At 32.5% G+C, this 27394-nt stretch overlaps 2 protein-coding genes across 2 annotated transcripts; both read left to right on the top strand.

Moving 5' to 3' along the window:
- The first annotated feature begins 2867 nt into the window (after positions 1-2867).
- On the top strand, positions 2868-5378 carry LOC105136636 (40S ribosomal protein SA-like). Its single transcript, XM_011042049.1, has 5 exons — positions 2868-3132; positions 3837-4099; positions 4199-4396; positions 4684-4894; positions 5074-5378. The coding sequence occupies exons 1-5, from the start codon at positions 2973-2975 to the stop codon at positions 5178-5180; spliced, it is 939 nt and encodes a 312-aa protein (XP_011040351.1). The 5' UTR covers positions 2868-2972; the 3' UTR covers positions 5181-5378.
- Positions 5379-14692: 9314 nt separating this feature from the next.
- LOC105136634 (protein ROOT HAIR DEFECTIVE 3 homolog 2-like) lies at positions 14693-25888 on the top strand. Its single transcript, XM_011042046.1, has 22 exons — positions 14693-15116; positions 15887-15953; positions 16072-16174; positions 16606-16676; positions 17839-17902; positions 17984-18049; positions 18161-18208; positions 18306-18368; positions 18480-18536; positions 18886-19044; positions 19130-19198; positions 19276-19367; positions 19583-19661; positions 19878-20043; positions 22785-22909; positions 23003-23265; positions 23337-23433; positions 23518-23688; positions 23801-23905; positions 24277-24371; positions 24492-24588; positions 25125-25888. Exons 1-22 carry the CDS (start codon positions 14963-14965, stop codon positions 25398-25400), a joined length of 2487 nt encoding a protein of 828 aa, XP_011040348.1. The 5' UTR covers positions 14693-14962; the 3' UTR covers positions 25401-25888.
- Positions 25889-27394: the final 1506 nt, after the last annotated feature.

Below are 27394 nucleotides of genomic sequence, written 5' to 3'. Positions count from 1 at the left end.
GGGAGCATGGTTGCCTTTGGACGTGGGAGTTGTTCGAATTACTCCATGTCCAAACAAGCAAAGTATAAGGGGAGCTAGCATGCAAGGACAAGAAAATAGGAGTAGATAAGGGAAATAAGTACTACTCCTACATGGAAAGCATAGCCGGCTAGAGTATATAAACAACTTGGATAATAACTCGAGATCTGTACTACATAAAAGAAATTTCAAGAAAAAATTAGATATATTTATTAATTATATTTTATAGAATAAAAATAGTCACTAGTATTGGGGATTCTGAATAGTAATGTTATGATTAACAATAAATTAAAACTGCTAAATGTTTTACTGTGTAAATCCACAGTGAAATGCTGAATAATTTTCTTCTTTTTTTTTTGTTTTTATTTTTTTTATTTCTATGTCTTTATGGGGTTTTTTTTGTATTTTTTAATGAATTTTTTTGTTTAATTTAGTTTGTTAATGTTAATTTTTTTATTTAGTTATTAAATTTTCATAACACGGATCCCGGATTTGATAGGTTAACCTGATTTGACGAGTTAACCTGAATTTTTTTTTTTAATTAATAACATATACTAAAATTGTTAAGTGTTTCACTATACAGTCCACAGTGAAATGCTAAATTGTTTTTTTTTAATTTTTTCTGTTTTATTTATTTATTATTTTTTATGCCTTTATGGGGTGTTTTTGTTTTTTTCTTTGTGTTTTTTTTTCTTTTAATGAATTTGTTTTATTTCAGTTTGTTAATGTTAATTTTTTTTTAGTTATCAGACTTTCATGACATAGATCCTGGGTTTGACGAGTTAACCTGGATTTTTTTTTTGCTTTTTTTCTTTTTAATTAATTTTTTTCATTTAGTTTAGTTTTTTAATGTTAAATTTCTTTCTATTTAATTATCAGACTTTCATGATACGTATCCCGGACTTGACGAGTTAGCCCGCCAATTTGTTTTTCTATTTAGTTATCAAACTTTGATGACGAGAATTTCAGGTTTGACGAGTTAATCTAGCTTAAAGGGTTAACCTAGATAATTCAGATTTTTTTCTTTATTAGTTTTTTTCTTAATGTTGGTTTTTTATTTTATTTTTTTAATTAATCTATTTAACTATCACACTTTTATGACACGACCTTGCAGCCAGATTCACATTCAAGACTCTTGGGTCCGATGTTGTAGTCAGACTCACTTAAACTTGAGTTATGTAAGTTTAATATTATTATTACTATTATAAATATTACTCTTGGGTCAAGCATTGCAGCTAAGCTAAAGGCTCTTGGACATATATTTGCAAAAAGAGCCAGTACTTTTAGACCTTAGCCTTTTTTATATTTTTTATGCAAGAAAAAAAATTAATTCATGGCGTGTACCTTTTTTTTTCTCTTTTCTTTTGTAAGTTTTTTATTGTGGATTGCACAATACAGTTCACAGTGAAAAAGCTGATGCCTTTAGTTTTTTTATTTTAGTTTCTTAATATTAAATTTTTTTCTATTTAATTATCAAACTTTCATGACATGGATCCTAAGTTTGACAGATTAACCCAGTTTATTCAGATTTTTTTTCTTTTTTTTCATTAGTTTTTTTTTTCTTTTAGGTTTTTTTTCTCTTTGCTTTTTTCTTTTTAATTAATCTTTTTTTTTCTAATTTTTTTAATAATAAATTATTTTTTTATTTAGTTATCACACTTCCATGACATGAATTTCAGGTTTGATGGGTTAACTGATTTGACGAGTTAACCAGGTTGATTCAGATTTTTTTTCTTATTAGTTTTATTCTTTTGATTTTATTTTTTAATATTGTATGCAGTTTAGAATAAAAAAACTAAAATTTTTAAATTTTGTTTTATTTTTTTATGTTTTTACAGTGGCTCTACAGTAGAATGAATTCCGATTTTTTTATGTTTTTTTACGTACTTCCAGCCAAAAAGTACATCACAGAGGCTCACCAGCAGGGATTAATTTCTTAAGCATAATTGAAACTGAAAATGTTCTGTGAAGTCATTTTGATCACCTTATTCGAATCTTCTGACCTTTTTATGGCACTCTTTGGTTCCTTGGAAAGAAATGATTAAAAGAGGAGAGACTTTCTGGCTTTAGTCCTTCACTGGCCTGCTCGAGGTTTCTTTTCTTTTCATTTTTTTTTTATTCATTCTAACTGTAACTCTTGCTGGAGGCAAGAACACCCCCCCTCTATGCATGGATGCCCATCCTTTTTGTCAGAAACCTCAGCAGAAATTTCTGTTGCTCAGAAGTTCGTGTTATCAAGATGGGTTCCTTGTAAAATTCATCTCTACGAAACACTGTTGATGCCTCTCCATATCTGTTAGATGTTAATGGTCTAAGATATCCTGCTTCGATCCAGATTTGCACAACACAATCACAGCATCCTAAGACCTTCAAAGTTCAAAGACAAGTTACTTCCTAACATACGAGGACGAAAATTTCTGGAGATTATTCACCTGAAGCAAGGATCAATATCTAGACCAGACTTCAGAAAATTAAAGAAAGTTTTTTTCTTTTTAATGTTGTGTTGGGAAGTGATTCATCGTGTTTCTATAAAGTTTTTATTTTTTTTAAATAATTTTTTTTATGTTTTAAAATTGTTTTTAAAATAAATTTTAAAAATAAAAAAATTATTTTAATATATTTTAAAATAAAAAATATTTTAAAATATAGTATAATAAATATTAATAATATTGTGATATTTATGGAAACAGATTCAGCCCATTATCTTCGTAAAGTAAGCTGCCACTTAGGCTTAGTTATCACACTGGGTTAGTTAACTTGAAGCCCAATACTTAAAAGGGCAACTCAGTAATTAACCCCATAAAAGTGCATCTAGGGTTTCTTCACCGTCTCCTTTATAAGCAAAGTACAAGACTCTCTCGCAGATAGCGCCAGCGCCTTCATTCTTGCTTCCTAGCTGCACAAAACCCTAGCTTTTACGGGTTAATCTCTCTAACTCTCTAGAGGGTGAAATCATGGCGACGAACACAACAGCAGGAGCAACCCCAGCTCCACCTCGGGAGCTGTCGCAGAAAGAAGCTGACATTCAAATGATGTTGGCTGCTGAAGTCCACCTCGGCACCAAGAACTGTAATTTCCAAATGGAACGTTACGTTTTCAAGCGCCGCAACGACGGTTAGTTACTTATAATTACAAAACACGGAGTCAAATATTGTTCTTTTTATTAGTGAAATGGTTAGTTTTGCGATTTTGTGTTTTGAAGTTTGTGTATTGTTAGTGTCTGAAAGAACAAGCTTTTTGGGTTCTAATCTAGTTTTGTCTTGAGGGGATTTTTTCTTAAGCAATTAATTGGCTGTTTTTTTCATGTTTGGATTCTGGGATTCTTAGGCAGTATATTTTCTGCTTTTTCTCTACAGTAGTTGTTAAAAGAGTGGTATTTTTGTGGTTTTTGTCAAGAAAACGTGGGAAATAATAAAAATTTTATTATTCTAATATGAAGTTTATTGTTGAATTTGAATAATGTAATATTGCTGAATTTTTTTCCGAAATTGCTTCGTAAAGAATTTCAACCGTTGTATTTATGGGACTCAATCCACTCATTCAATGGTTGAGGATTTCGGGAAGATTTGGTGTCTGGTTGGTATTGCTCTTAGAATTATGATTAGTTGTTAATTAGGATAATGTAGTTTAATTAATGACTTGCAGTTAAGATAATGTATCTTAGAAGGGTTATTTTTTTATGTTAAATAAATCACTAGCTTTTAAGCAGATTTGCGTTTGTTGAAATTTGGTTCTTGGTTGCTTTTCAAATTTATTTTGATAAATTAGGATGTGATTGATTATGTTTTTTGAGTTGCTCTGTATTTTTTTTGTTACAGGTATTTACATCATCAACCTTGGTAAGACATGGGAGAAACTTCTATTAGCTGCCAGGGTTATTGTTGCCATTGAAAACCCACAAGACATTATTGTTCAGTCAGCTAGGCCCTATGGTCAGAGAGCTGTTTTGAAGTTTGCTCAATGCACTGGTGCTAATGCTATTGCTGGAAGGCATACTCCTGGTACATTTACAAATCAGCTCCAAACTTCCTTCTGTGAGCCTCGTCTTCTCGTCCTTACCGACCCAAGGACTGACCACCAGGTGAGGCTAACAATCATTTATATCTCTTGTAGTTGATGGCTTGTTTGAGTGCTTTCTGATTTTCTTACTTTAACCATGAGTGTTTTTTTTGTCTTGCAGCCAATCAAGGAAGCAGCCTTGGGAAATATCCCAACCATTGCTTTCTGTGCCACTGACTCACCAATGCGGTTTGTGGATATTGGTATTCCAGCCAATAACAAGGGGAAGCACAGCATTGGGTGTCTATTTTGGCTTTTGGCAAGGATGGTTCTCCAAATGCGTGGCACTATTCGTTCAGGGCACAAGTGGGATGTGATGGTGAGTTCCATATGGTTTTCTCTGTTTTTAAATTGCAATAAGACATAAATTATGTTCTCTGATTTGTATGCTCATGCTATTACTGCAATTGCATTACCTAGTTTGCTTAGGTGCATGACGCAATGAATGCTCATGTTTGTTTTTTATCTTTTCTGAAATGAGAAATCCTGAGTGCCTCCTTGTTTTTAATCTTTTAATTGTTAGGACCTTGTCAACATAAATTAGCAGGCAATTTTATATCCTAGCTCCAAGTTTTCTTATGTCCATTTGTTATTCTTCTTTGGCAGGTTGATTTATTTTTCTACAGGGAGCCTGAGGAAGTAAAACCACCGGAAGAGGAAGATGTGGTTGCTCCTGTTGACTATGCACTTACTGGACCTGACTATATGGGCGGTGCTGCTGACAGCTGGTCTACCCCTGTGGCTGATGCTGGATGGACCAATGAGGCCTTGCCAATCCCTGCTGCACCTGTCACAACAAGCTGGACACCTGACCAAGGTATGAAATGTGTTTACTTTGTTGATTAAGCCGCTTGACAATGATTTAGGTTGAAGCTTTTTGTGTTGGATGCTGAATTTGTTAGTCTGTTCGCACTGGCTGCTACACATCTTAAGTTTTTAATGCCAACATCGTTTTCTTTAGTTCTGTTCCTGGCTTATACTTTTCATTTTTCACAGCTGCTGGTGGATTGGATCCAGACTGGGGTGCTGCTGCTGCTCCTCCCCCTCCCCCTCCCCCACAGCAAACTGCAAGTGCTGTGATTGACGAAGGTGGTCCCTGGTAGTTGAGCCTGCAAGAGTCTTTACTTCGACCATGTGTTGTTGCAAGTTTAGCATAATTGTCAGTGAGTTTCGAGACAAATTTTATAGATTTTGGTGATGTCGGTATCTCAAATGATGCTAGATGTGTTATTCTCGATTTGCCTTAAAGCAACTTGCGAATTCTATTCTTTTTATTGCTTAATTATTACGTAGGCATGCGATTTAGTTGAGAAGGCGTAAAATTTAAAATAATTGAAGCAAAGCAAGTTTGCTCGTGTAAATAACTAAATCTGCTGTTGATGGAGACAACCTCATGTTTGAGAGCTAAATTTCAACTATAAAATCTAATTCTCATCGTCGTCAGATTTCCTATAAATGCCTCTTCAGCCTGTGGTGGTACCATCCTATACTTTTAAGGAAACTTTGAAGCAAGGTTTGAAAGAATTGAACTCATCTTCTTGTGTGATCAAACATAAACGATGGCGAATGTACTAGGATAACTGGTTTTTATCTTGTAATTATATATAATGATATATTAAAAAAAATTGAACTCAAGCTTATTTTTAATTTTCATGGTTTATATTTTAAAATGGATTGTATTTTAAAGCAGATCTTGGACAGCACCTTCAATATCAACCTAACAAGAAAGCAAGAAAGTTGGATTGGGTGTGTTTCAAATTTCTTTTAAATTTTTTTTATCCATTATTACATGTAATATACTAATATCTGCATTGATATAAAAATTGAATTCGAGCTTATAACTCCTAGATTGGACTCCTTCGAACGTTTATTTCTGGTGTCTGGAGAAGCCTTTGGCGGGGAAATCTCCCATGTTGGCTCAATCGGGGTCAGCTCTAACAAAAACTATAGGGGTTTCAATCCAACCGAAGCCACCGGATCAACGAGACTGACCTCATCGGAGGGTTAAGAATAGGTCTTCGGAATTGGATAAAAGAAAGGAAATCCTAGCTTCTTCAAAACGGGGAAGCTGGATCCAGATGTGACTGAACGATCAACCTTTCCAGAAGACTGAGAGTCGGGGACTATGGCTTCAGAAATTGCAGCTTTTCAGCCTTTGACGTATCTTGAAGACATCAACTCAGGCACCTGCAGAATTGTTTGTAATTTAAGAATGGACAAAACGAAAGCACTCTTCGTGTTGAAGCGCTCCGTGGAAGCTGTAAGAACTTAGGCTTCATAGAAATCGGGAGATCTCGGTCAAGCTTGGGCCTCTCTGCCGGCTGTTTTACTTGTGGCTTGATGCATATATCGAAGGTCGGCCTGTTCGTTGAAAAAGACCTCTTGCGAGAAGCTCTAGTGCTCCTGCTAAACCTGGCTAATCATGTACTTCTAAAGGATTGGTACTCCCTAGCACGCCATGGTCAGGGTCAGATTATACCAGTTGTTAAACATGGGCTGGATTAATGGACTGATAATCTGAGATTAAGAGTCTAATTTGACTTATAGCTTTTTAATTGAAATAAATGAAATATTTATTTGATAAAATTATGAGTTTTTAGTGATTTGATTGACATAATTAAACCGATTCAAATCGATTCAACATAAAGAAAAAAAAACTCAACTTTATTTTAATAAAAATAATTGATTTGATGTTACACAAATTAACTTAATGATTTAATAATTCAGATTTTTTTTTCCTAATCAATTCTCAAATCAAGTCTGAAAACAAGGTAAATCATATTATTAAAAAATGCATGTACAAAATTATTTGATCAATAAACCTTTGAACTTTTGTACTCCTATATTAATTTCTTGTACAAATAAACTTAATGGATATCTTAATTACAAGCGAAATCTTACCACCCTTCAAAGCATGATCAATCATACATGCCATGACATTCTTTTTGAAAGTTTATATGCATGCCATGCCATTCAACTCCATACATGCTCTTGATTCTTGAGGTGGCTTCTTCTTCTTCTTCCCAACAAGAGGTAACTTCTTGATTAGCATACAATCTTTGGTGATAGGCAGGGAGTTGTCCCTGCTTCAGGATTTTCTCTCAGCCTGTGGCGGGCAGGGAAAACAGTAAAAGAGAACAAGGATTTGGATCTTCCTGCTCACAAGGTTTATTACGAGCCCCTTTCTTATGTGAAAATATATTATTAAACTTTCATTGTAAATACAGTTTGCTGTTTGCTTACAAGGTATGGTTGCCACCCATGTTTTGGATATGTTATGAGAGCACCAATGTTGCTAAATCGGCTTCAAATTCAACAACTATTACCATAAAAGCAGAACTGTTTGCACAGGTTCTCCTGATTTAAAACCACACTTTTTTTCTGCGTAAATAATCTGAGTTTCTATAGCTGTTAGTATAAAAACAGGATCTTGTTTCAACTATTCATCTCTGCCAGTTCAATCGTGCTTAGGGTCTCCCTAAAGTACTCAGAGACTACAGCTAGGACTTCTATTCAGTAAATCTTTGAAGCGAGCAACGTGAAAGATTTCAAGAGAATCCTAAAGGCAACGTTAAAGATTATGAAGATCAAGTCAGAATAGATGAGTAGCCCATTTGCTTGTCCATGTAGCAAGACTAGAGCTTTAAGTGGCCATTTGTATCTTATTTTTTAGTAGTTTAGCGACGCGCTCTCTCTCTCTCCCCCCACCACACACATTCCACAGGAGCTTCCTCTGGGATATTTGTCAACCATCTTTGCCAATGAAATTAGTGATTGTCAGGTGAATTAGGGCTTAGAAAAACGATGAAAATCACAGAAATGATGCAAAAAAAGATATTTCTTATGAAGAAACTGGCTCCAGAACAAAAATGGCTTGTCAACAGAAATAATATGATTTATGCTTCATTTGCTAAAAAAATGGAGTCGAGAGACCCACTATGTATAAAGTACAATCCCATACAAAACATTGCTGCTTTTGTATTGAAAGAATTTAAAATACTTCTGCAAATGCTTGAGAGAAACTGTGTTCTCTCAGCCATATATATATATATATATATATATATATATTTATCAAAGTTGTTACAGGATATTTATCATTAATTATAAGTGTTTTAATACAGTAGGGAAGCTAATGATAAGCAGGAATCAGAGTTCAAATACAATTGTACTAGAATTCAATGTTTTTCGGCAACCTCTACATGCTGAAGTATATCTTTATCATTAATACGAGCTTTATCCTTATCATGTATAATTTCCAAAAAGAGGAACCCAGAAACACTGACGGCAATGCGATTCACCTATGATTGATGGGTTCAGGTAAGGCAAAATCTAAAACTATATCCTGTGTAACAGTATATAGTGCAATCTGCTATTTGTAAAAATAAAATGGCAATCACAACTGCCTGATTGAGCTAAATAATGAATCAATCTGACCAAATATAGTGAATATGAAGCGAGCAAGAGATGTGAGAAACCAGTTGGAGGGCCTTTTGGAGATGGTTGAAATTGAGCTATCGTCCAACCCCATTGGTTTAGATGTGATAAAGAAGTCCATAGCATCTGGTTTTTTCCCCATTCAGCTAGGCTACAGAAGAATGGATCCTACAGAACTGTGAAACATCCCACAGACGATTCACTTTCACCCCAGCTCAGGGTTGTTGTGGGTGCTCCCAACATGGGTTATATACCACGAGTTGGTTCTTACTATATATCAAGGAGTACTTCAGACAAGTAACGGAACTAATATTTAGGACTAAGAGGTTTGCTTTTTTTGTGGTCTCAGGTTCGAGTTCTTAGTTGCTCATATGATGGCCACTAGAGCCTTACATGGTCGTTAACTTCAGGACCCATGGGATTAGTCATGATACGCACAAGCTAGCCCGGACACCCACGTTAATCTAAAAAATAAAAAAAGTAACGGAACTAAAGCTAGACTGGCTGGTAGAAATAGCTCCCCATTATTACCAGATGAAGGATGTTGAAGATCCCGGGTCGAGGAAAATGCCAAGAGGGCTAGGACTAGCATGATAGCAATTGGGTTCATGTTGGTTCATAAGACATGAAGAGTATACGGGACCTTATCAGGGGCCCTGGAGATATTTGTGGTCAAGGAATAGAAGACGTAAATACAATTTTGCTAAAGTAGGAAATATGGATGGACAATCTTACATCATCTTATTATTGTTGTGTTTATTTCTTGCCTCAAGAATGTCTTTTATATTGTTACAATATGCACAGAGATGACAAAATCTTGATACACTGTTCATATGCAGAAACAACTCAGTTCTGCTCTCACCAGGCCCATATATTCCCTATTTTGAAGTCTGCAAACATGACACCTGGGCTGGAATAGGAACGAATCAAAAGCTCTTGACTGATTACGCTATCAATGTTTTTTTAAAAAAAGATGTTAACAGTACTCTTGAGATGGACATATCTATAATTGACACAAAGGAGCAATCTTTGAGGGAGCATGCAATAAATTTAGTGGAGAAAAGGGTGAGAGAAGAAGTAGGGAAAGTCATGTTCCATATGAAGGACAGGTAGAGTATACAGTTTGCTCCTACTTTTCTTCTTTCAATTGTCCGTTTTGCTGATTAATTTTTGGATCATATTTCAGGTTCTCAATGGTTTTCAATCATGATGATGGTTTGAAACCACGAGTTTGGACTGTGGAAAGAAGAAATTGTATCAGTTATATGCAAGAAATGCTGTACCTAGATAGACTATTGAAAAAATAGCTGCCTCCCTGCCTCTCTGCACTTGAATGACATCTGAATATCTTGAAATCATGCCATTGAAGTCTTACGCCTAGGCAAGGAAGACAATATTGAGGAAGTGCTATTCTCCAAGCTCATGGATGGAACTGCTGCTGCTGCTGTTCCATCTTCCGTGGATAGAAGCACAAGAGCTAGCATGGACCTCTTGCCTCGAGAGCATGGGAAGTGATAATAGTTGATTGATATTATTTAAATAAAGTATGTATACAGTGCTGGAATTACATATTTCCTGCATACAGATCTCAATCTCTTTCTTTTTTTTTTCTAAATGGATTTTGCATAAAATCAGAAGATGAGGCAGGTAGGTCTCTTTAGATGCTACACTGCTAACGCCATTGTAGTGCATAAGTATTACGGGAGCAGTTCATAGCAGAGCATTTTGGCTATCATTTGCCTTCAATGTTTTCTTCAGGAGGCTCGGTAGTTGATAAAAAGGAGGCCACCTTTTCACTGGAGAATTGCCGTAAATACAGGGACGGCAACAGGGGTCGCTGTGGGGCCGGCGGGTGCTGTAGGAGGGACAGTTGGTATGGTTTTGGCAGCGGCTGCCACAGGAATGAGGCGATTCGTGTGTGGTAACAGCCATAGATTCATAGTTGTATTTCAATGGATACGTCAGGGTATGGTGTCCAATTTCATAGAATATGCTTGGTGATCCGTCATGCTTTCTTTTGCTGTCTTCGTTCTTGATGCTAGGCTCTGGATGGTTGACGTATTCATGCAGCAGGAAACTGCTTGCATATTCAAGGGTACATATAAATCTAATAATTTTTTCTGGACTCTAGTTTTAACATTCAAATTTAGCCAAATTACATGGTGCATTGATCAAACTGGTGGGCTTATGGAAATCCTAGGCTAAAACAATCCAGTGTCTGGTAGGAAACTGCGAGCTTGAAGTGAAAGTTTCTCATGGCTCCTCAGCTGTCCCGTTGGCCACCTACAATAGAAAATTCTATACGGATGGCGTCACTGATTTATTTTTTTAACGAAGAAGAGCATCCCTAAACGTGTTAATTAAAACTAAATTCTACAACAATTTCTTAACGAAAAGATTATTCCTTTTCACCTCAACACTTCATAAATATATTAAAATTAAATTTGTGTTTCTGGGTTTTTGCCCCCGGTGGGTTAACCAAGAACCAGAAACTCTTGAAAGTTCATAATGAATTTTCGTCAGAAATGAATGCGGCAACAATTAAAACATGACAGGACATTTTCCATTGGCGTCTGTCCGCCACTAACAGGTACTTCTACAAAAATAAAAACTGCAGCTGTATAAATTTAGTTTTTAAAGAAAAATGCATTTCTAAACTAGGGGAAATCCTTCTTTTATGATAAGAAAAGGAAAAAACGTCCTTTCAAAGTAAATAAATAAATAAATTATATTTTGGTTTAACGTCAATTTAATTATCTAATACATTTAAAAGATTTGGGAAGCTTAACAGTGAACCTTGTGTTTTTTTTTAAGAAAAAATTCCTTTTAAGTTCATCATTGATAACCTAGTTGTATAAAATTAATATTATAATTATAGTAAATTTATCAAATTAAAAGAAATATAATTGAATTGTAAAACACAAAAAATATAACCTCCCTCGAATTCACCATTTTTTTTGGTTTATTTTCCGATCAATAAGTTAGGATAAGTTAGGAATGAAAAGAGAAAGTTGCAAAAATATAATCTAAGAGAGAGAAAATAGTTGGTTTTCATAAGTTTTGTGTTAAAAAAATTTATTTGATAATAGAAATTTGATGATAATAAGTTTTTTTCTCTACACATGCATGGAAAAAAAATCAAGTTTTATTTTGATTTTTTATTCAATTGAATTTAGTTTTTTTGTTATTTTAGAATATTTTAAGGTTATTAGATAATTTAAAGTGGTTTTTATATTGTTTATAGGGTATTTTTTAAAATATTGTTTATAAGGTATTTTTTTGGATAAAAATATATTAAAATAAAAAACTCACCCCATAATTTTCTGACATTCACAAAATTCTGGATTCTTTAGCTATATGCTTCTTTTTTTTCTTTTCTTTTTTCAGGTGCCATCCTATATATTCTAGACCTAGACCAATGGGCCTAGGGTATTTTTTAAACTCGAGTTTTGGGCTATTTAGTTATGCATGCTTGTTTTTTTTTTTTTAAATAATATTAAAGTTTTGATAAAAAAATTATTTAATATTAAATTAATTTTAAATTGTTCTTAATCTTTTATTATATAATTAAAAATTAAAAATATTATTAAAACCATTAAAGTTTATAATTTAGATCATAAATTTGTTTAATTAATTTTAATCAATTCAATATATTTTTATTTTAATATAAAAAATTATTATCTTCAATGTTTTTTTAAAAAAAACAAAGTGATTTTAATTGTATTATAAGTTGCCTTTAAAATTATGAACATGATTTTTGGTTTTTTATGTTCATTAATTTTTTTTATCATTTTTTTTTATTGTTTTATTTTTTAACTCATCACCAACAATATAATTTGAAATCCAAACTAAATAAAGAGTAGAGTTAAAAATTTTGAATTTAACCCCTTGAACTAAGTTTAAAAACAATAGTAAAAAGTTCCCGGCTATTTAAATAATTTTTATATTTAAAATAAAATATTCGCTCCAAACTAGCGCATGGCGTGGCCATGTAGTGTTAGCTAAATAACAATTCAATACGCTAATCGCATGGAAAAGTTTTTTATTATTATTATTATTTATTGAGATTGTTGGGGCACATTTTTTTTGAATAAATTACTATTACTTAAAAAAAAAACAGTAAAGCCAGGTCAATACCCCTTAAAAGTTGTTTCTTGTTAAAATAAAAAAGATGAATATTTGTTTGTGCCTTTTCATTTTCTTGAGTTTCTTTCACTTCTTTTCTTCCTTTAACAATTATATTTTATTCACAGATAAATCAATCTATTTAAATGTAAAGCTGAAGTTTATTTTTTTAGATATTATTTAAATATATCCTCAATTAAAAAATATTTTAAAAAATAATCGCTACTATAATATTAAATGATGCATATAATCAAAATCATTTTGCCATGCAAAAAATACATTAAATAAAAAATAAATGTTCATTTCAAATAAATAAATAAATATTACCATTTTCTATGCTTGTATTCATTGTATTTAAATTACATAAATGCATATGTCCACAAATTAGAATGTTCATTGTAATTTAGTTAAATACAGCAATATCCCAGCATGAAAAAAAAAACAAATTATCATGGTGATGTTTAATTAAAAAAATAAACAAGTAGAAGAATAAATAAAATACTAGATTTTGAATTCATCCAACTTCAAAATTATTGCATGGGGGAATCTGGCATGAAGGAAATTACAGCGTCATTGATTGAAAGAAAGAACAGCATGGTCCTTCAACTAGAGCTATATATATTACTAAATGAATTTCTCATGAGTTATAACATGATTTCAATTTTGTAACCACACGGGCAATTTCTTAAAATGAAAAACAATTTAAACTTTCCAAGCCTTCTTGAAGAGTAAACTATCTACTAGATGCAAAATAATAGAACTTTGAAATCAAAAAAATTATTTTTTTAATAATTTTAGATTCGAGTTATGTAATTATTAATATTAATAAATATTAAAAACTGACTTGATTATTAATTTTAATATATTTAAGGACTAGTCGAGAAAGATATATAAGTTAACTTAAATATTTTATATTAATAATAAAAAAATAAACAAATTCAAAGACTAGAATCACGGGTCAATTAATTTTATAGAATCCATTAACTAGTCCTAGTCCTTGTAATAAATAAAAATCCATATCCAGTTCATGTATTTCATTCCATTAATTGCTCATTCCTTTTATAGCTAGTTGTCATTAGTATTTTGAGTTGCCAATTTGTTCTAAAAGACGTAAGGATATATTAGATTTTTTATTGTATATTTTTTATTAATTGAAATGTTAATTCTATAATAATAGTACAATCAAATGCCTTGATAGACATTTGTCAGAAATTTCCATTATGCCTGTTAAATAATAGCACGAGCAGTTGTAAGATTTTAAGCCACATTATAATTTAATAATACGCAAGTAAATTTTTAATATACATTTATTTTTTTATTAACATATATATTCATGCGACCAATTTCATAAATTATGAAATTAATTACCATATAAATTTTTAATAACTTTAAAATTTATAAAACTTGAATTATTGATCCTTAAAGACTAAATTTAAAATCTAATAAAAAAATTATATCCCTTAAAATCATTAATAAATAAATATATCTATTAGAAAAATTTAAACTTAATACATCTAATTATAAAAATAAAAAGAGCTGTCATTATTTCATTTAAAAAAAATCAAAAAAATTAACTCAGTATTTGTAAAACTTAACCTAGTTTAAAATAAATTATATTTTAAATTATTATTGTTTTACATATTATTTTAAGTTTTATTTAAAAAACAACCATAATCTAGATTAATTAGCTGTAAGTTAACTCTAAATTATATTATATAATAATTTATATTTATTATTTTACCAAGTGTATGTTAAGCATTACAGTGTAGAGTATTTTAATAAAAAAACATATTAAAATAATTTTTTAATATTAATTTTATTTTTAACATTAGTATTTTAAAATTATTAAAAAATAATAACACAATAGTAATTTAATATATTTTCAAATAAATAAATATTTTTTAAAGTATATAGAAAGAGAAGCCAAGGACTAATATATAATTCGCCCTAAAAAAAATCACCCAACCGTAAGAAATAAAAAAATCAATTATTATTATACTTGGCAAAACTTGAATTACTTGGATGATCATTACATCATAATTGAGATCCATAAAAAGAAAATAAAAAAGACAGTAAAAATAACGCAAAACGAGGGCTCTTTTGCTTTCGAGCAATCCTTCCTTGGACGAGGAGAAGAATGCTTTCAGCAACTAGGAAAAAAAAGACAGAAACAAAGAAGAAGCCGTTGCTTTTTCTCTACTCAATTTCTTGCTTCTTCCACTATCTCTCTCTAAAACCCTTAAATCTCTTCTTCACAGCCCCCTCTCCAAAACCCTTTAAATTTTGGTCCTTTAAGTAGAAGATCGGCGAGTAAATAAGAGCAAGAATGGAGCGAGATCAAGATAGCTGTGGCACACAGCTGATTGATGGAAACGGAGTGTTTAACGTGGAAGGACTTGATAACTTCTCGAAGATTACGAAACTGTCACAGTGTGGTCTTTCTTATGCTATTGTCGCAATCATGGGCCCTCAAAGCAGCGGTAAATATTTTTTTTAGTGGGATCTGAAGTCCATTTGATTGGTTAGTTGTTTTTTGTGGTTGTTTAGATTAATTGTGAAATGGGTTTTTGTTTTTTTGGTGGTTTATTAGTTATAACTGTGAAAAAGCTCTTTTGATTTGTTAGTTTGTTGTAGTGGTTGTTTTAGCTTAAATGTGAAATGGGCTTTTTTATGTTTAATTTGTTTGGTTAGATTTTGGTGTTTGATTGTATTTTCCTGGAACTTGATTTGTTCTTTATGTTTAAATAATGATTAGTTTTAATGGGGTTTTATACGAGCAGATCCAAAATATTTTGCTCTTCTTGTTGTTTTTTTAGTTTTTTGGAAGTTGAAAGTTGAGAGTTTTTGAGTTTGATCGAATATTCTTAACGTTTGGTTATGCAAAGTTTAGTGAAAATGAAATCTCTGGAACTTAAATCTGTTGTTTAATTGATTAATTATTTGTTCAATTGGGTTTTTTTTAGTAGATCCAAATTGTTTTGCTCATTTTTGTTGCATCCTTTTTATTTTTGCAAACCTGAAGTTTGAAACTTTCTGTATAGTAATGTAATAAAGGGCTGTTGTAAACTGGAGTTTGTTTTTCTATATGAAATCTATTCTGCAGGAATTGCACTAAAGATATCTCTTGACTTTTGTTTAGTGATGTACATCAATGACACTAGTTACAGTTAGAATTAGAACTTTATGTTGTGCATATGCATTTTGCATGTGTAGATCAAAAAATGGTTTAATTTGTGTTCTCTGTGAACAGGGAAGAGCACGCTTTTGAATCATCTATTTCATACAAACTTCAGGGAGATGGATGCATTCAGAGGAAGGTTAGATAGTTTTAGTTTTGTGAGTTTATCATTTTCAAAGGGAGAATTATGCCTTTTTGTATCTCTACTTTGCCTTTGTGATCTTCACATGAAGAAACACTATATAATTATGTTTCAGGAGTCAAACAACCAAGGGAATTTGGATGGCAAAGTGTGTTGGTATTGAGCCTTTCACAATTGCCATGGATTTGGAGGGAACTGATGGCAGAGAAAGGGGAGAGGTAGTGAGCTTTTGTGTTGATATATATTGTTTTAGCTTCGCTCTGCTAATTGGGTGGCTTGTATAGTCTTTGGTCGTTGCCTTTTGTGTTTAATTTGATTATCCCCTAAGTTTGTTGGATTTGACAATTGATTAGTGGCTTCATGTAGTCAATGTAAGTCTTAATTTACAATAGCATGTCAAGTATATAGAGTATTATGGTGGCAGCTTATTATTTTCAACATTTGTGAGATAGGAATCCGAGTAGCATTAGTTTGTAAATTTTGAGAAATATTGAGGATGGAGAATACTGTATGCTTCTATAAGCTGTGGTGTCTAATGCTTGTAGTAAGCTGAACGAACCAGCTACAAATTTCAGCTCGTGAATCTATTGAACACATGCTGTAGGGAATTTTTGACACTCCTGATCCTCTGAATATTTGCTGTTTTCAGGATGACACTGCATTTGAGAAACAAAGTGCCCTCTTTGCTTTGGCAGTTGCAGACATTGTACTGATAAACATGTGAGTTATTTTATTTTATGCTAAGCATTATAGTGTTGGATGCCTTTTCTGCCTGATAAATTTAGTGGATGCCTGGACCCCTGGCTGTATTTGGTGGTGGCTTTAGACTGTCAGGCTAGTTAGACTGCTATATTGTTATCAATATATTGCCCAGTGCTGGTCAGGAGTGACATGGTTGAAACGGCTCTGCCTGGTTATGGTCATCACATTCTTTTTTTTAAAAAAATCCAGAATTGTTGTGAAGTTTTTTTTTTTTATATGAATGCATGTGTATAGTGCACAGCCAGGATTAAATTTAACTTTACTTTGTTTCGACTTTGTTGCAATTTTCCATCTTGTTCTTTTTTATGTGCTATTACCCTCTAGTGGTTAAAGAAGTGTGTGAAACCATGGCTAACAGTGCAGTGAACTGTTTGATATTGGTAGTTTACTACTTTAACATGTGTTTTGGTGATGTGGGCATCTCTTTGCATGCTGAACATACTATTCTTTTGATGTTCCTATTCTTTGCTATAAGTGCTGGATGGGAGGGGTTGAATGCACAGACCAAACAGATGAAGCTGAAGGTGAAAGGGATATGGCCTTAACAAAAGTGAAAATTGCATACTGCATTTAATCACCTTTAGCTAGTGTTGGAGATTAACGCATTTTGCTGATTAGGTTACACACAAAAATAGTCCAGTTTGTGCTGGGCATCGGTTAGGTCTAAAATCTGGGAAAACTACTTTGCTTGGCTCCACAGTCTGTAGGTGTTCTGAGATAATCTGCTCAGCTGTTACCTGGCTTGTTGCTGATTTGTATATTACAATTCAATAATCTGGTGGGATTCTGGTCTGTTAAACATCTTTCTGATTCTCATTTGATGCTTGAGTGATGAGGAAAACTTGTCCAATTTAAATACAAGATAACCTGGACAATTGTAATGAGTTCAATTTATCATTAGGGATAAGTGATTATGTCCTGCAAAAAAAGGAAAAATAGATGTTGATTCAGAAATATTCTCTGTTGGATTAAAATATATTCATATTTTAACAGTGGATGAATTAGACACTGCAAATTAGAGATGCAGCTAAAGATTGACAAGGCACGAACATGCATGACTACAGTTTTCTGTTTATTGGGTCTGCTCCTAATTAAGTAGATGCTGAAATATTACTTGTAGGTGGTGCCATGACATTGGCCGGGAGCAGGCTGCCAATAAACCCCTTTTAAAAACAGTTTTTCAGGTACTCTTTGCCATTTCCTGTGATTAACATACTATTGTGCGTTCCTTGCATGCAATAATTTATTTTCTGTCCTGTACCTAGGCCATGATGCGTTTATTCAGCCCCCGCAAAACAACACTGCTCTTTGTTATACGTGATAAAACAAGGGTATGGAGTTATGCCCATATGATTTGTTTAAGATGATTTACCTTTTCTCCTTGATTATAGTTGTATTTATCCAATGCTGAATCTGTAACCTCTTTGTGACTGTCCATGTAGACTCCTCTTGAATATTTGGAGCCTATTTTAAGAGAAGATATTCAAAAGGTACTTTTGTGCATCTCTTATTTTCTGGCTATACCTTTTCATCTTCTGTTTGATTATTTCATTTCTTTAACATCTTCAATGGTCATAATTTATGCAGATATGGGCTGCAGTCACGAAACCTGAGGCTCATAAAAGTACTTCTCTCAGCGAATTTTTTAATGTATGAAGATAATTCTCTCATTTTTCATCTTTCTCGTGTTTTGACAATTGTGCATCATTTCTTTCAATTGGCATAAACTCTAATTTTTTGCTTCTGTTCATTTGCACAAAGGTGGAGGTCACTGCTTTGTCTAGCTATGAAGAAAAGGAGGAGCAGTTTGAAAGGGAGGTAACCTGCTACCATTATAGCAAAAGTAACAGTTTATTAGCCACAGAACTTATGTTTGTCATATATATTGGTTTTTCAACTTTGGATTCTGCTGTAGTGTTTTTCTTTTCTCTTATTAAAGTCTTGGTCAATGATATGTAGCTTGTGTATGTTTACCAAAATGATTGGAGTCCAAAGTTAATGGCAATGTGACCTTATTGTCAAATCTTGTAGCCATGATTGCAATTTACAGATCATCAATTGACTGATTGATTCTGAACAAATAATTTAAAATAACCAGAGGAAACCACTTCTTGATTACATAGCATTCGAGTTTACATGTGGTAGACTAATTTGATGTTTTATACAGGTTGCTGAACTTAGACAGCGGTTTTTCCATTCCATTTCTCCAGGAGGTCTTGCTGGTGATAGGCAGGGAGTTGTCCCTGCTTCAGGCTTTTCTTTCAGTGCACAGCAGATATGGAAAATTATAAAAGAGAACAAGGATCTGGATCTTCCTGCTCACAAGGTTTATGATTTACCTTTTCTTATGTGAACTTAAATTGTTAGATTTTTCTTCATATGTGAAATATGTTGCAAATCTTGCTTATCAGGTGATGGTTGCAACTGTTCGGTGCGAAGAGATTGCCAATGAGAAGCTTCGCTACTTGTCCTCTGATCAGGTTACTTAAAAGTTACTCTGATAAATGTGAGAATTGTGAAATTTATCATCAAGAAGTGCTAATATGATTTCTTGCAGGGTTGGTTGGCCTTGGAAGAAGCTGTTCAAGCTGGTCCAGTGTCAGGGTTTGGGAAAAAACTCAGCTCTATTTTGGAATTCTATCTTTCAGAGTAAGTTTATATCTTGCTATTCTAAATAGTGGAGTGCTACATTTCTTTCTGTCTATTCAATGTTTGGAGATTCAAAAATCTCTAATTCATCTTATCAGTATTTGTGTTTTATTTCAAATTTCCTCAATTTCATTAGTTTTATCTCACAGAAGAATTTTTTTTTTTGTGCTTGTTGATTTGCATCATCTGATGTTATGACTCTTCTTTTACACTAGATATGAAAATGAGGCGATCTATTTTGATGAAGGTGTAAGAAACGCAAAACAGCAACAGTTGGAATCAAGAGCATTAGATGTAAGTCCTTAATGAGTGTTTTTTTTTTGTGCTTAGTTCTATAATTTTTGTTGCCTGCAGTAGGATGATCTAAAATATCTTCCATGATGGAAGTTTTTAGGATTATATAGGGTCTAATCATATGTCTTACCTTTTGGATTCTTATGTCTTTGTAGTTGGTGGGTGCTTTTATCTAAAAAAATTGCTTCTTATATTGTGGGTTTTCTTTTCCTGTAGGTGGTCCACCATGCTTATGTTACCATGTTGGGGCATTTACGCTCTAAAGCTCTTGAAAGTTTTAAAATGAGGCTGGAACAATCATTGCACAAAGGAGAAGGATTTGCTGCTTCTGTTCGTGCCTGTGCTCAATCTTGCATGGTTGAGTTTGATAAAGGGTGTGAAGGTATGTGTGATTTATGGATTTGTGCACAAATATTGGTAGGTGCTCATTAACTATGTTAAGTGTTGGAAGTCTGTGCCTACTTTTCTCTACTAAAACATAATTTCTGCCATTGCTTTTCCTAGTATTATTTGCAGCTGTGCTAGTTACAAAGTGTGCTTTAGGATTGTTATGAGAAACACTTACTTCAATAGATCGTTGTTAGGAGGCTAAATTCAGCGACTATTATTCATATAAGCAGGATTGTTGCGTGCATAGTTTCCCAGATTTAAACCCTTACCTTTTGAATCCAAGTTTCTTAGCTGTTGGACTGCTTAGCTTGTCACAACCCAAACCCAAATCACGGGTCCATGACCGGCAACGTAGGAAGGGTGCTGTAAGGACACCATACCTACGCTAAGCCTCAGAATGTACATATCATAAACAAAACTGTATAAAATTCACACAACATTTCATAAATTTCCAAAATATTATATTATTCAAAATTCATAAAATCAAATGATAGTTCAAAACTTATCATAAGTAATTAAAACAAAAATTATAATACTTATTATATTGCCAAAACCCAAACTTAATTAAAACAGGGTAATAATAGAGCGTTAAAGATATCGAATCAAAACTAAAAGGAAAGTGTCATGAAACAACCAAGGCTTAATGACCAAAACTGAAGAAGTAGGAACACTCAACAAAAAATTAATCTACTAACATAAACTAAGAACCTGAAATAATATAAAAAAGGAGGGTGAGTTCACCCAACTCAGTGAGGGAATAAGATTTAATATACATTTTAGATATTAATAATTTGCAATTCGACACACACACACACACACAGCATATTATCATAAAGTAGTGGAATACATGTTAGAGAATAGATGACATGTGAAGGTGATCATTGTGAGAGGATCAGTCTCCGCATGTTGATATCTTTTTCACTAGTTAGATATATAGAATACTATGTACATATAGGCTAATTACTCTTCGTTAGCATGGAGTTACCGACAAGTCTTATATTAAGGCATAATAGATATTCATATAATTATCAAAGCAATGTATATCATATCAAATACAATTTGGTTCAATAGAATGCGAGTATAAATTCAAGAATAGATAAGTACTCAGAAAATAAAGCAACATATATAAATATTTAAGAAATTAACTAATCGTACTCATCATATAATCAACATAGATATTTATTTATATTATATGCATATTAAAGATTATTTCATTCACCCGTAAAATATAGAACTAAAAAGAATATCAAATGAAAGACTCGAAAATCCTATTGAGGATTGTTATAAGAATCTATAACAAATATATGGAATATGCTAAAAACAACCGAAAACAACACATAAAAGAAAACCAGGTTTAGTCTTCTAAGTTTAGGGATCAAAACAACAAATTTCCAAAAAAGGATCAAAACGTAATTTTACCAAAATGGGAGGACCAAGCTGTAAATACATAACCATTCTAAAATTTCCCACATAAACCATCATCAGTTCTGTCCAGAAACGAACCAGAGACTGAACTGTAATTTTTTTAAAGTTCAAGGACTAGAATGTAAATTCCCAAAATCAGGGGACCAAACTGAAAATATTCCAAATCAATTATCAAACTGAGATTTATCATCCTTAACCTTGTAATAATACTGGCTGGAATCCCAAAATACTTTTTAGGGTCAAATTATAATTTTTCAAAGTTTAGGGATCAAACTGTAATTTTTATAAATCAAGAACCAAAATAAAATTTCATCATCTTCAACCTCAAGACCATTTTTTCCAGATTTTCCAGCAAAATTGAAACGAATTTCTTAACCCATAACAAATCAATTCACAAATTCTTATTTCTAACAACACACTCAAAATCAGTCACTTAACCTTAACCAATAATAATCATGAATCAATCTTAATAACATAAACTTCAAATCTTTATAAATCATAATCTCTTCTTTAATTCTTCTATAAACAAGCCATAATCGAAAGTAACATGAGAAGGAACTACTTACTTATTACTTCCACCTTTCTTGAACTCAAAACTCAAGATAAAAAATTGAAATCCTTGGTTTGATGAGATCAGGGTCACGGCAGCCACAAGAATTAGAAAAGAGAGAGAATTTTGTTGCAACTGTTTCCTTATACAACTTAGGTTGTGTTTGGGCTTACTTAGGCATGATTTGGGCCAAAAGTTTGGGTCTTACATAGCTAGTCCTCTCAACTAGTCTATTCATGCTAAGGGTCTCCTTACAATGCTTAAAGGATACGGTTTAAACTTTTATTTTTGAACTGTGGAATCTTATAACTGCTTTTTGCTTGCCACAATGTAATTGCAGAAATAGTCTTATCTTGCACAAGAATTGCATCTTCTCTTTTGGACTTCTAAGGATCTTGACTTGCCCCTGACAATAAACTGTAAAGTGGTATGGCTAGTCAGCACTTCTCAGGACATGTTCCTCTAACCCATCCTCCTAGCTAATTAGCTTGTCTGTACTTGAACAAGCATCAATTATTAAAACTGTGACTGCAAAACTAAAGGCAGTCAAATACTTCATCAAAGAATTTCATTATACAAAAGAAAAGTGGCAAGGTGAAGGGCTGCTGTACCAACTTATTTAAGTTGTTGATACTAGAAGTTATAGAACTCATCCTTCTATAATTCTTTAAACTTCATGTTTATTCTCCAAAGATCTGTTATCTACTTGTTCTTTTTTTCTGGATTTGGTGATTGACATGTAATATCCTATCCCTCAGATGCTTCCATTAGACAGGCCAATTGGGATGCTTCAAAAGTCAGGGAAAAACTTCATCGTGATATTGAGGCACATGCAGCATCAGTACGCAGCACCATGTTGACAGAAATGATAGCCAAATATGAGGTATTTTCTTGGTTGATGTTACAATTGAATGTTCCAAATTGTTGAACTCTGTATTGAAACAAATAACAAAATCTTGTTACACTAATCATGCAGAAACAACTTACTGATATGCTTTCTGGACCTGTTGAAGCCCTATTCGAAGCTGGTGAAAATGATGCATGGACTTCAATAAGAAAGCTTCTTAAACGTGAAACTGAGGTTGCTGTATCAGAGTTTTCAACTGCTGTTGCTAGTTTTGAGTTGGATAAGCCTACAATTGACACAATGGTGCAAAATTTGAGGGAGTATGGAAGAAATGTAGTGGAGAAGAAGGCAAGAGAAGAGGCAGGGAAAGTCCTGATCCGCATGAAGGATAGGTGCAGTACATGATTGTTGCTTTTTTTTTTTTCTTTTCTTTTTTTGTTGGTTAATTTAGATAACATTTCAGGTTTACGACAATTTTCAATCATGACAATGACTCAATGCCAAGGGTTTGGACTGGGAAAGAAGACATTAGAGCAATTACAAAGGATGCACGCGCTGCGGTAATCAACCAAGATTTCTATGAATTGCTGGCTGCCTTTTATCTTTGAGGAACATCTAAATATCTTGCATTTGTTTTGTTGCAGTCTTTGAAAATTCTATCAACCTTGGCAGCCATACGCTTAGATGAGAAATCAGATGATATTGAGAATGTACTGTTCTCCTCACTCAGTGATGGAACTGTTTCTGTTCCATCTTCCAAAGATAGAAGCGTAGGAGCCAGTAGTGACTCCCTTGCCTCAAGTACATGGAAAGAGGTAAACAGATGGTTGATAATAATACAATTGTGTACATGTGCATGATGGCATCTGTATTTGTATATATGCCTTATCTATTTCAAACTGTTTCTCATGAAATCAAATGAGGCAGGTCTCTCCAAAAGCTACGCTGCTCACACCAGTCCAGTGCAAGTCACTGTGGAGGCAGTTCAAAGCAGAGACCGAGTATAGTGTGACCCAAGCTATTTCTGCTCAGGTACCTTATACTATATATTTCTATTTTTCATTTATGGTATCCTTTTATCAAGATGTGTTTTCATATACTAATTTGGTTGGATTCACAATATTTAACTGGATGTTTTATTTCTTAATCAAATAATGTTCAAGTTAATTTGGGGAATATTTTCAGTTTGTTGTTTGCTATCTTCTGCTTTACATGCCAATTAAAGTTTCTATGCATGTAGTAGGGCACCAAACCAAAATATGTAACTCACGTTCACTCAGTCACACACATGCACAGAGATCACTCTCTTTTCAGAAACCAAGGGTATATTTTATTCATTTATCAAGTAGCATGTCCTGCAAGCTATCTAGCACTCTTATATGCAATAAATGGTGTTTCTTCAGGAGGCTCACAAGCGAAGTAATAACTGGTTACCTCCTCCATGGGCAATAGTGGCGATGGTTGTTCTTGGTTTTAATGAATTCATGGTTCTGTTAAGGTACTCACTTCAAACCTAGAGTCTTTGCTTTCCTACAGTTTCTGTTCATGCACAACTTTTTTGCTTTATTCTCCAGTTGACTGGTGCCTTTCTTTGACATGTTTTTTGCTAATGAAACAGGAATCCGCTTTACCTTTTGGTGCTGTTTGTTGTATATTTACTTTCAAAAGCATTATGGGTACAGATGGACATCACAGGAGAATTTCGAAATGGCGCTGTAAGTTTAGAAAAAAATAAAATTTTCATTCTCTTGTTAGCCATGTTGAATATCGTGCATATGTTAAGTACATGGTTAAAATGGGACAAACCTTTATCATGTGTTTGTCTATTGATGGGTACGATTTATTGTGATTAGAAGATTTGACTCTAGAACTATGCATGGATATGGAAATGGAAATCAAAGATGTCTGCTAAAAAATATATTGTTCTTAAAACTTGTCTAGGAACTTAAGCACACAGTAAAGCCCCCACCAGTGCTTGAACAAAATTCTGACACAGTAAAATTGGTCTTAAGCTCTTGTGCCGGGATATTTACCTTTCCATGCACAACCTGTTATATGAAGCTTGGCTTCCGTTCTTCATTATGGTTAGACCTTAGTAGGAGGCAATAAGAGAAGTAGCTGTAATTTATGATAAAACAGTGTTCTCAGTGGCTTTATTTGGTACTTTTTTTTTTCCTTGTTCAAAAAACTATTTTCTTCTCTTGTCATATGCAGAGATCCTGTGCCTTAATTCTTTGTTTGGTGTGTGCAGTTGCCTGGTATATTATCCATTTCTTCTAGGTTACTTCCCACTGTTATGAATCTTTTGAGGCGACTTGCAGAAGAGGCTCAAGGACGTCCGACTCCTGAAGCCCCAATGCAACAATCATTTAGTTTTCAGAATTCCAGAAATCAAACTCAGCTGAATCCAACATCACCTGAGTCTTCGGTATCATCATCCTGCATTTCATCAACTGATAGTGAATACTCAAGTCCAAACTTGATGCACAGACGAAGTACAAAAATCTCAGAGGAAGAATTTTCTTGATGAAAACTGAACGTGTGTAAAATTTGTACCAAAGTAGAGGAGATAAATAGGCTAAAGCCTTCTTCTGCCCTTTCCAACAGGAAAAAAGAAAGAAGAAAGAAAGAGGCTGGGGATGAAGGCATGGAGTTATTTTGTCATACGGGAAGTTGAGATATATTTATATATGTAACAAGAAAATAATCCTGTGTTGTGGAAAGACTGTCAGACTACAATTGGGCGGCTAATCTGTATCTTGCTAGATTCAACTGAATCGGATATATATTTTTATTGATTTGGCTGTCAAGTCACCTTGCTCAGAATGGCCATGCCCTTTAATTGCCCTGATGTCTACTAGCTGGATCAAATGATAATGAAGATGAACGAACTTCCCATGTAAAGAGCTTTCCATGAAGACTTCATTGGTTTGGTAATGCATGCTGGAAGAAAGCCAATCTGGAATACCAGCATCATTATCTTTGCATCAGCTAGACATATTTTGACTGTTACAACACTACTGTTCTTTCTCTCATCTGCTGATGCTTCTCCTGCGTTTTTTTGATTTGATGTGGCTCTCGACCACTTGCTTTCCTTTCTATTTTCAGCTTTTGTTTTTCCGTTATTCTTCTTATCCCAGGTGAGAGCGGGTCATGTCAATTCCAAAAAAAATTTAACGTCATTTTAGTGGTTTTTTCGGAAGTTACAATTAAACGGTAAATTGATTTGATAATTCATGGATAGATTTGATAATTCAATAACAGCCAGATCAGCAGGTATTTATTTTTGTGTTATAACCTTTTTTATAATATTTTTTAAAATTGTTTTTTATATGAAAAAAATATTAATTTTAAGAAGTATTGTAGTTGTTTTTTCAAGAGTTATAATTAAATTGCATCATTTTTAAATTGATTTGATAATTCAGTAACAATCTTATTACCAAGTATTTATTTTTGTGTTATAACTTATTTTTTATAGTAATTTTCAAAATTATTTTTTAATATGAAAAATATTAAATTTAAAAAGTATTTTAACAAAAAAAGACTTAAACTATGATAACAAATAATTACTAAGAGATTGCTGAGAATATGGTAAAAAATATTTTTAAAAATTTGTTTTTATTAAAAAATATATTAAAATAATATTTTAGTAATTGATGGATTGATTTTATAATTCAATAACAACTACCAGCAAGTATTTATTTTATGGTTATAAGTTTATAACTTGTTTTTTTATAGTATTTTTTTAAAAAATTTATCTAAAAACATATTAAATTTTAAAAGCATTTAAACAAAAAAACTTATACCATAATAACAAATATTAACTAGGAGATTGCTCGAGAATGTAATATATATTATTTTAAATATTTTTTTTATTTGAAACTATATATATATATATATATATATTATTTTTAATATCAATCTATCAAAATAAAAAAAAATACTAAAAAAATTAAAATTTTAAAAAATTACAATCTAATTACACTTCTAAACAGCCTCATAAATCAATTTTAAAAAGCATATATATTAATTTATTTGCTTTTTAGGTAGTTTTTGTAGTTGTGATTTGAAATTTTTTTTTTTAAAAAAATATGGGTAACTTTGATTAGTTGGATTTTTCATATTTGATAAAAATTACAGTTAAAGTTTTGTGTAAAACAAATATGTAAAATGTTTGGTAGTTATATTTATAATTGTTATAGTGATTATTTTTTAAAGTACTTTTTAATTGAAAATACATTAAAATAATATTTTTTTTATTTTTAAAAAATTATTTTTGATATTAGCGCTTCAAAATAATCTGAAATCACCAAAAAAATATTAATTAGAAGCAAAAAAAATAATTTTTTTTCAAAATCACTTTTGAAATATAAAATCAAATAGGGTTTAATAAAATTAAATTAAAAAATATATAAAAATTACATTTCAAATTTAATTTTTTTAATGATTCCTACAGCATAAAATACAGTTTTGTTTATTACCAAATATATTAGAAAGTGGTCTCTAGAATAGGAGAAATAT

Source organism: Populus euphratica, unplaced genomic scaffold, assembly GCF_000495115.2.
Source record: "Populus euphratica unplaced genomic scaffold, PopEup_1.0 scaffold133.1, whole genome shotgun sequence".
Taxonomy (NCBI): domain Eukaryota; kingdom Viridiplantae; phylum Streptophyta; class Magnoliopsida; order Malpighiales; family Salicaceae; genus Populus; species Populus euphratica.
Note: the sequence above shows the minus strand (reverse complement) of the source record. Positions and strands in the feature narration are given on the sequence as shown.

Bases quoted from the DNA above. Each gene is read 5' to 3' on its own strand.
- LOC105136636 (XM_011042049.1), top strand. From the start codon at position 2,973: ATGGCGACGAACACAACAGCAGGAGCAACCCCAGCTCCACCTCGGGAG. The intron at 4,397-4,683 runs GTGAGTTCCATA...CTTCTTTGGCAG, and splicing joins GGCACAAGTGGGATGTGATG to GTTGATTTATTTTTCTACAG. The intron at 4,895-5,073 runs GTATGAAATGTG...CATTTTTCACAG, and splicing joins AAGCTGGACACCTGACCAAG to CTGCTGGTGGATTGGATCCA.
- LOC105136634 (XM_011042046.1), top strand. From the start codon at position 14,963: ATGGAGCGAGATCAAGATAGCTGTGGCACACAGCTGATTGATGGAAAC. The intron at 15,954-16,071 runs GTTAGATAGTTT...ATTATGTTTCAG, and splicing joins ATGGATGCATTCAGAGGAAG to GAGTCAAACAACCAAGGGAA. The intron at 18,369-18,479 runs GTATGAAGATAA...ATTTGCACAAAG, and splicing joins CTCTCAGCGAATTTTTTAAT to GTGGAGGTCACTGCTTTGTC.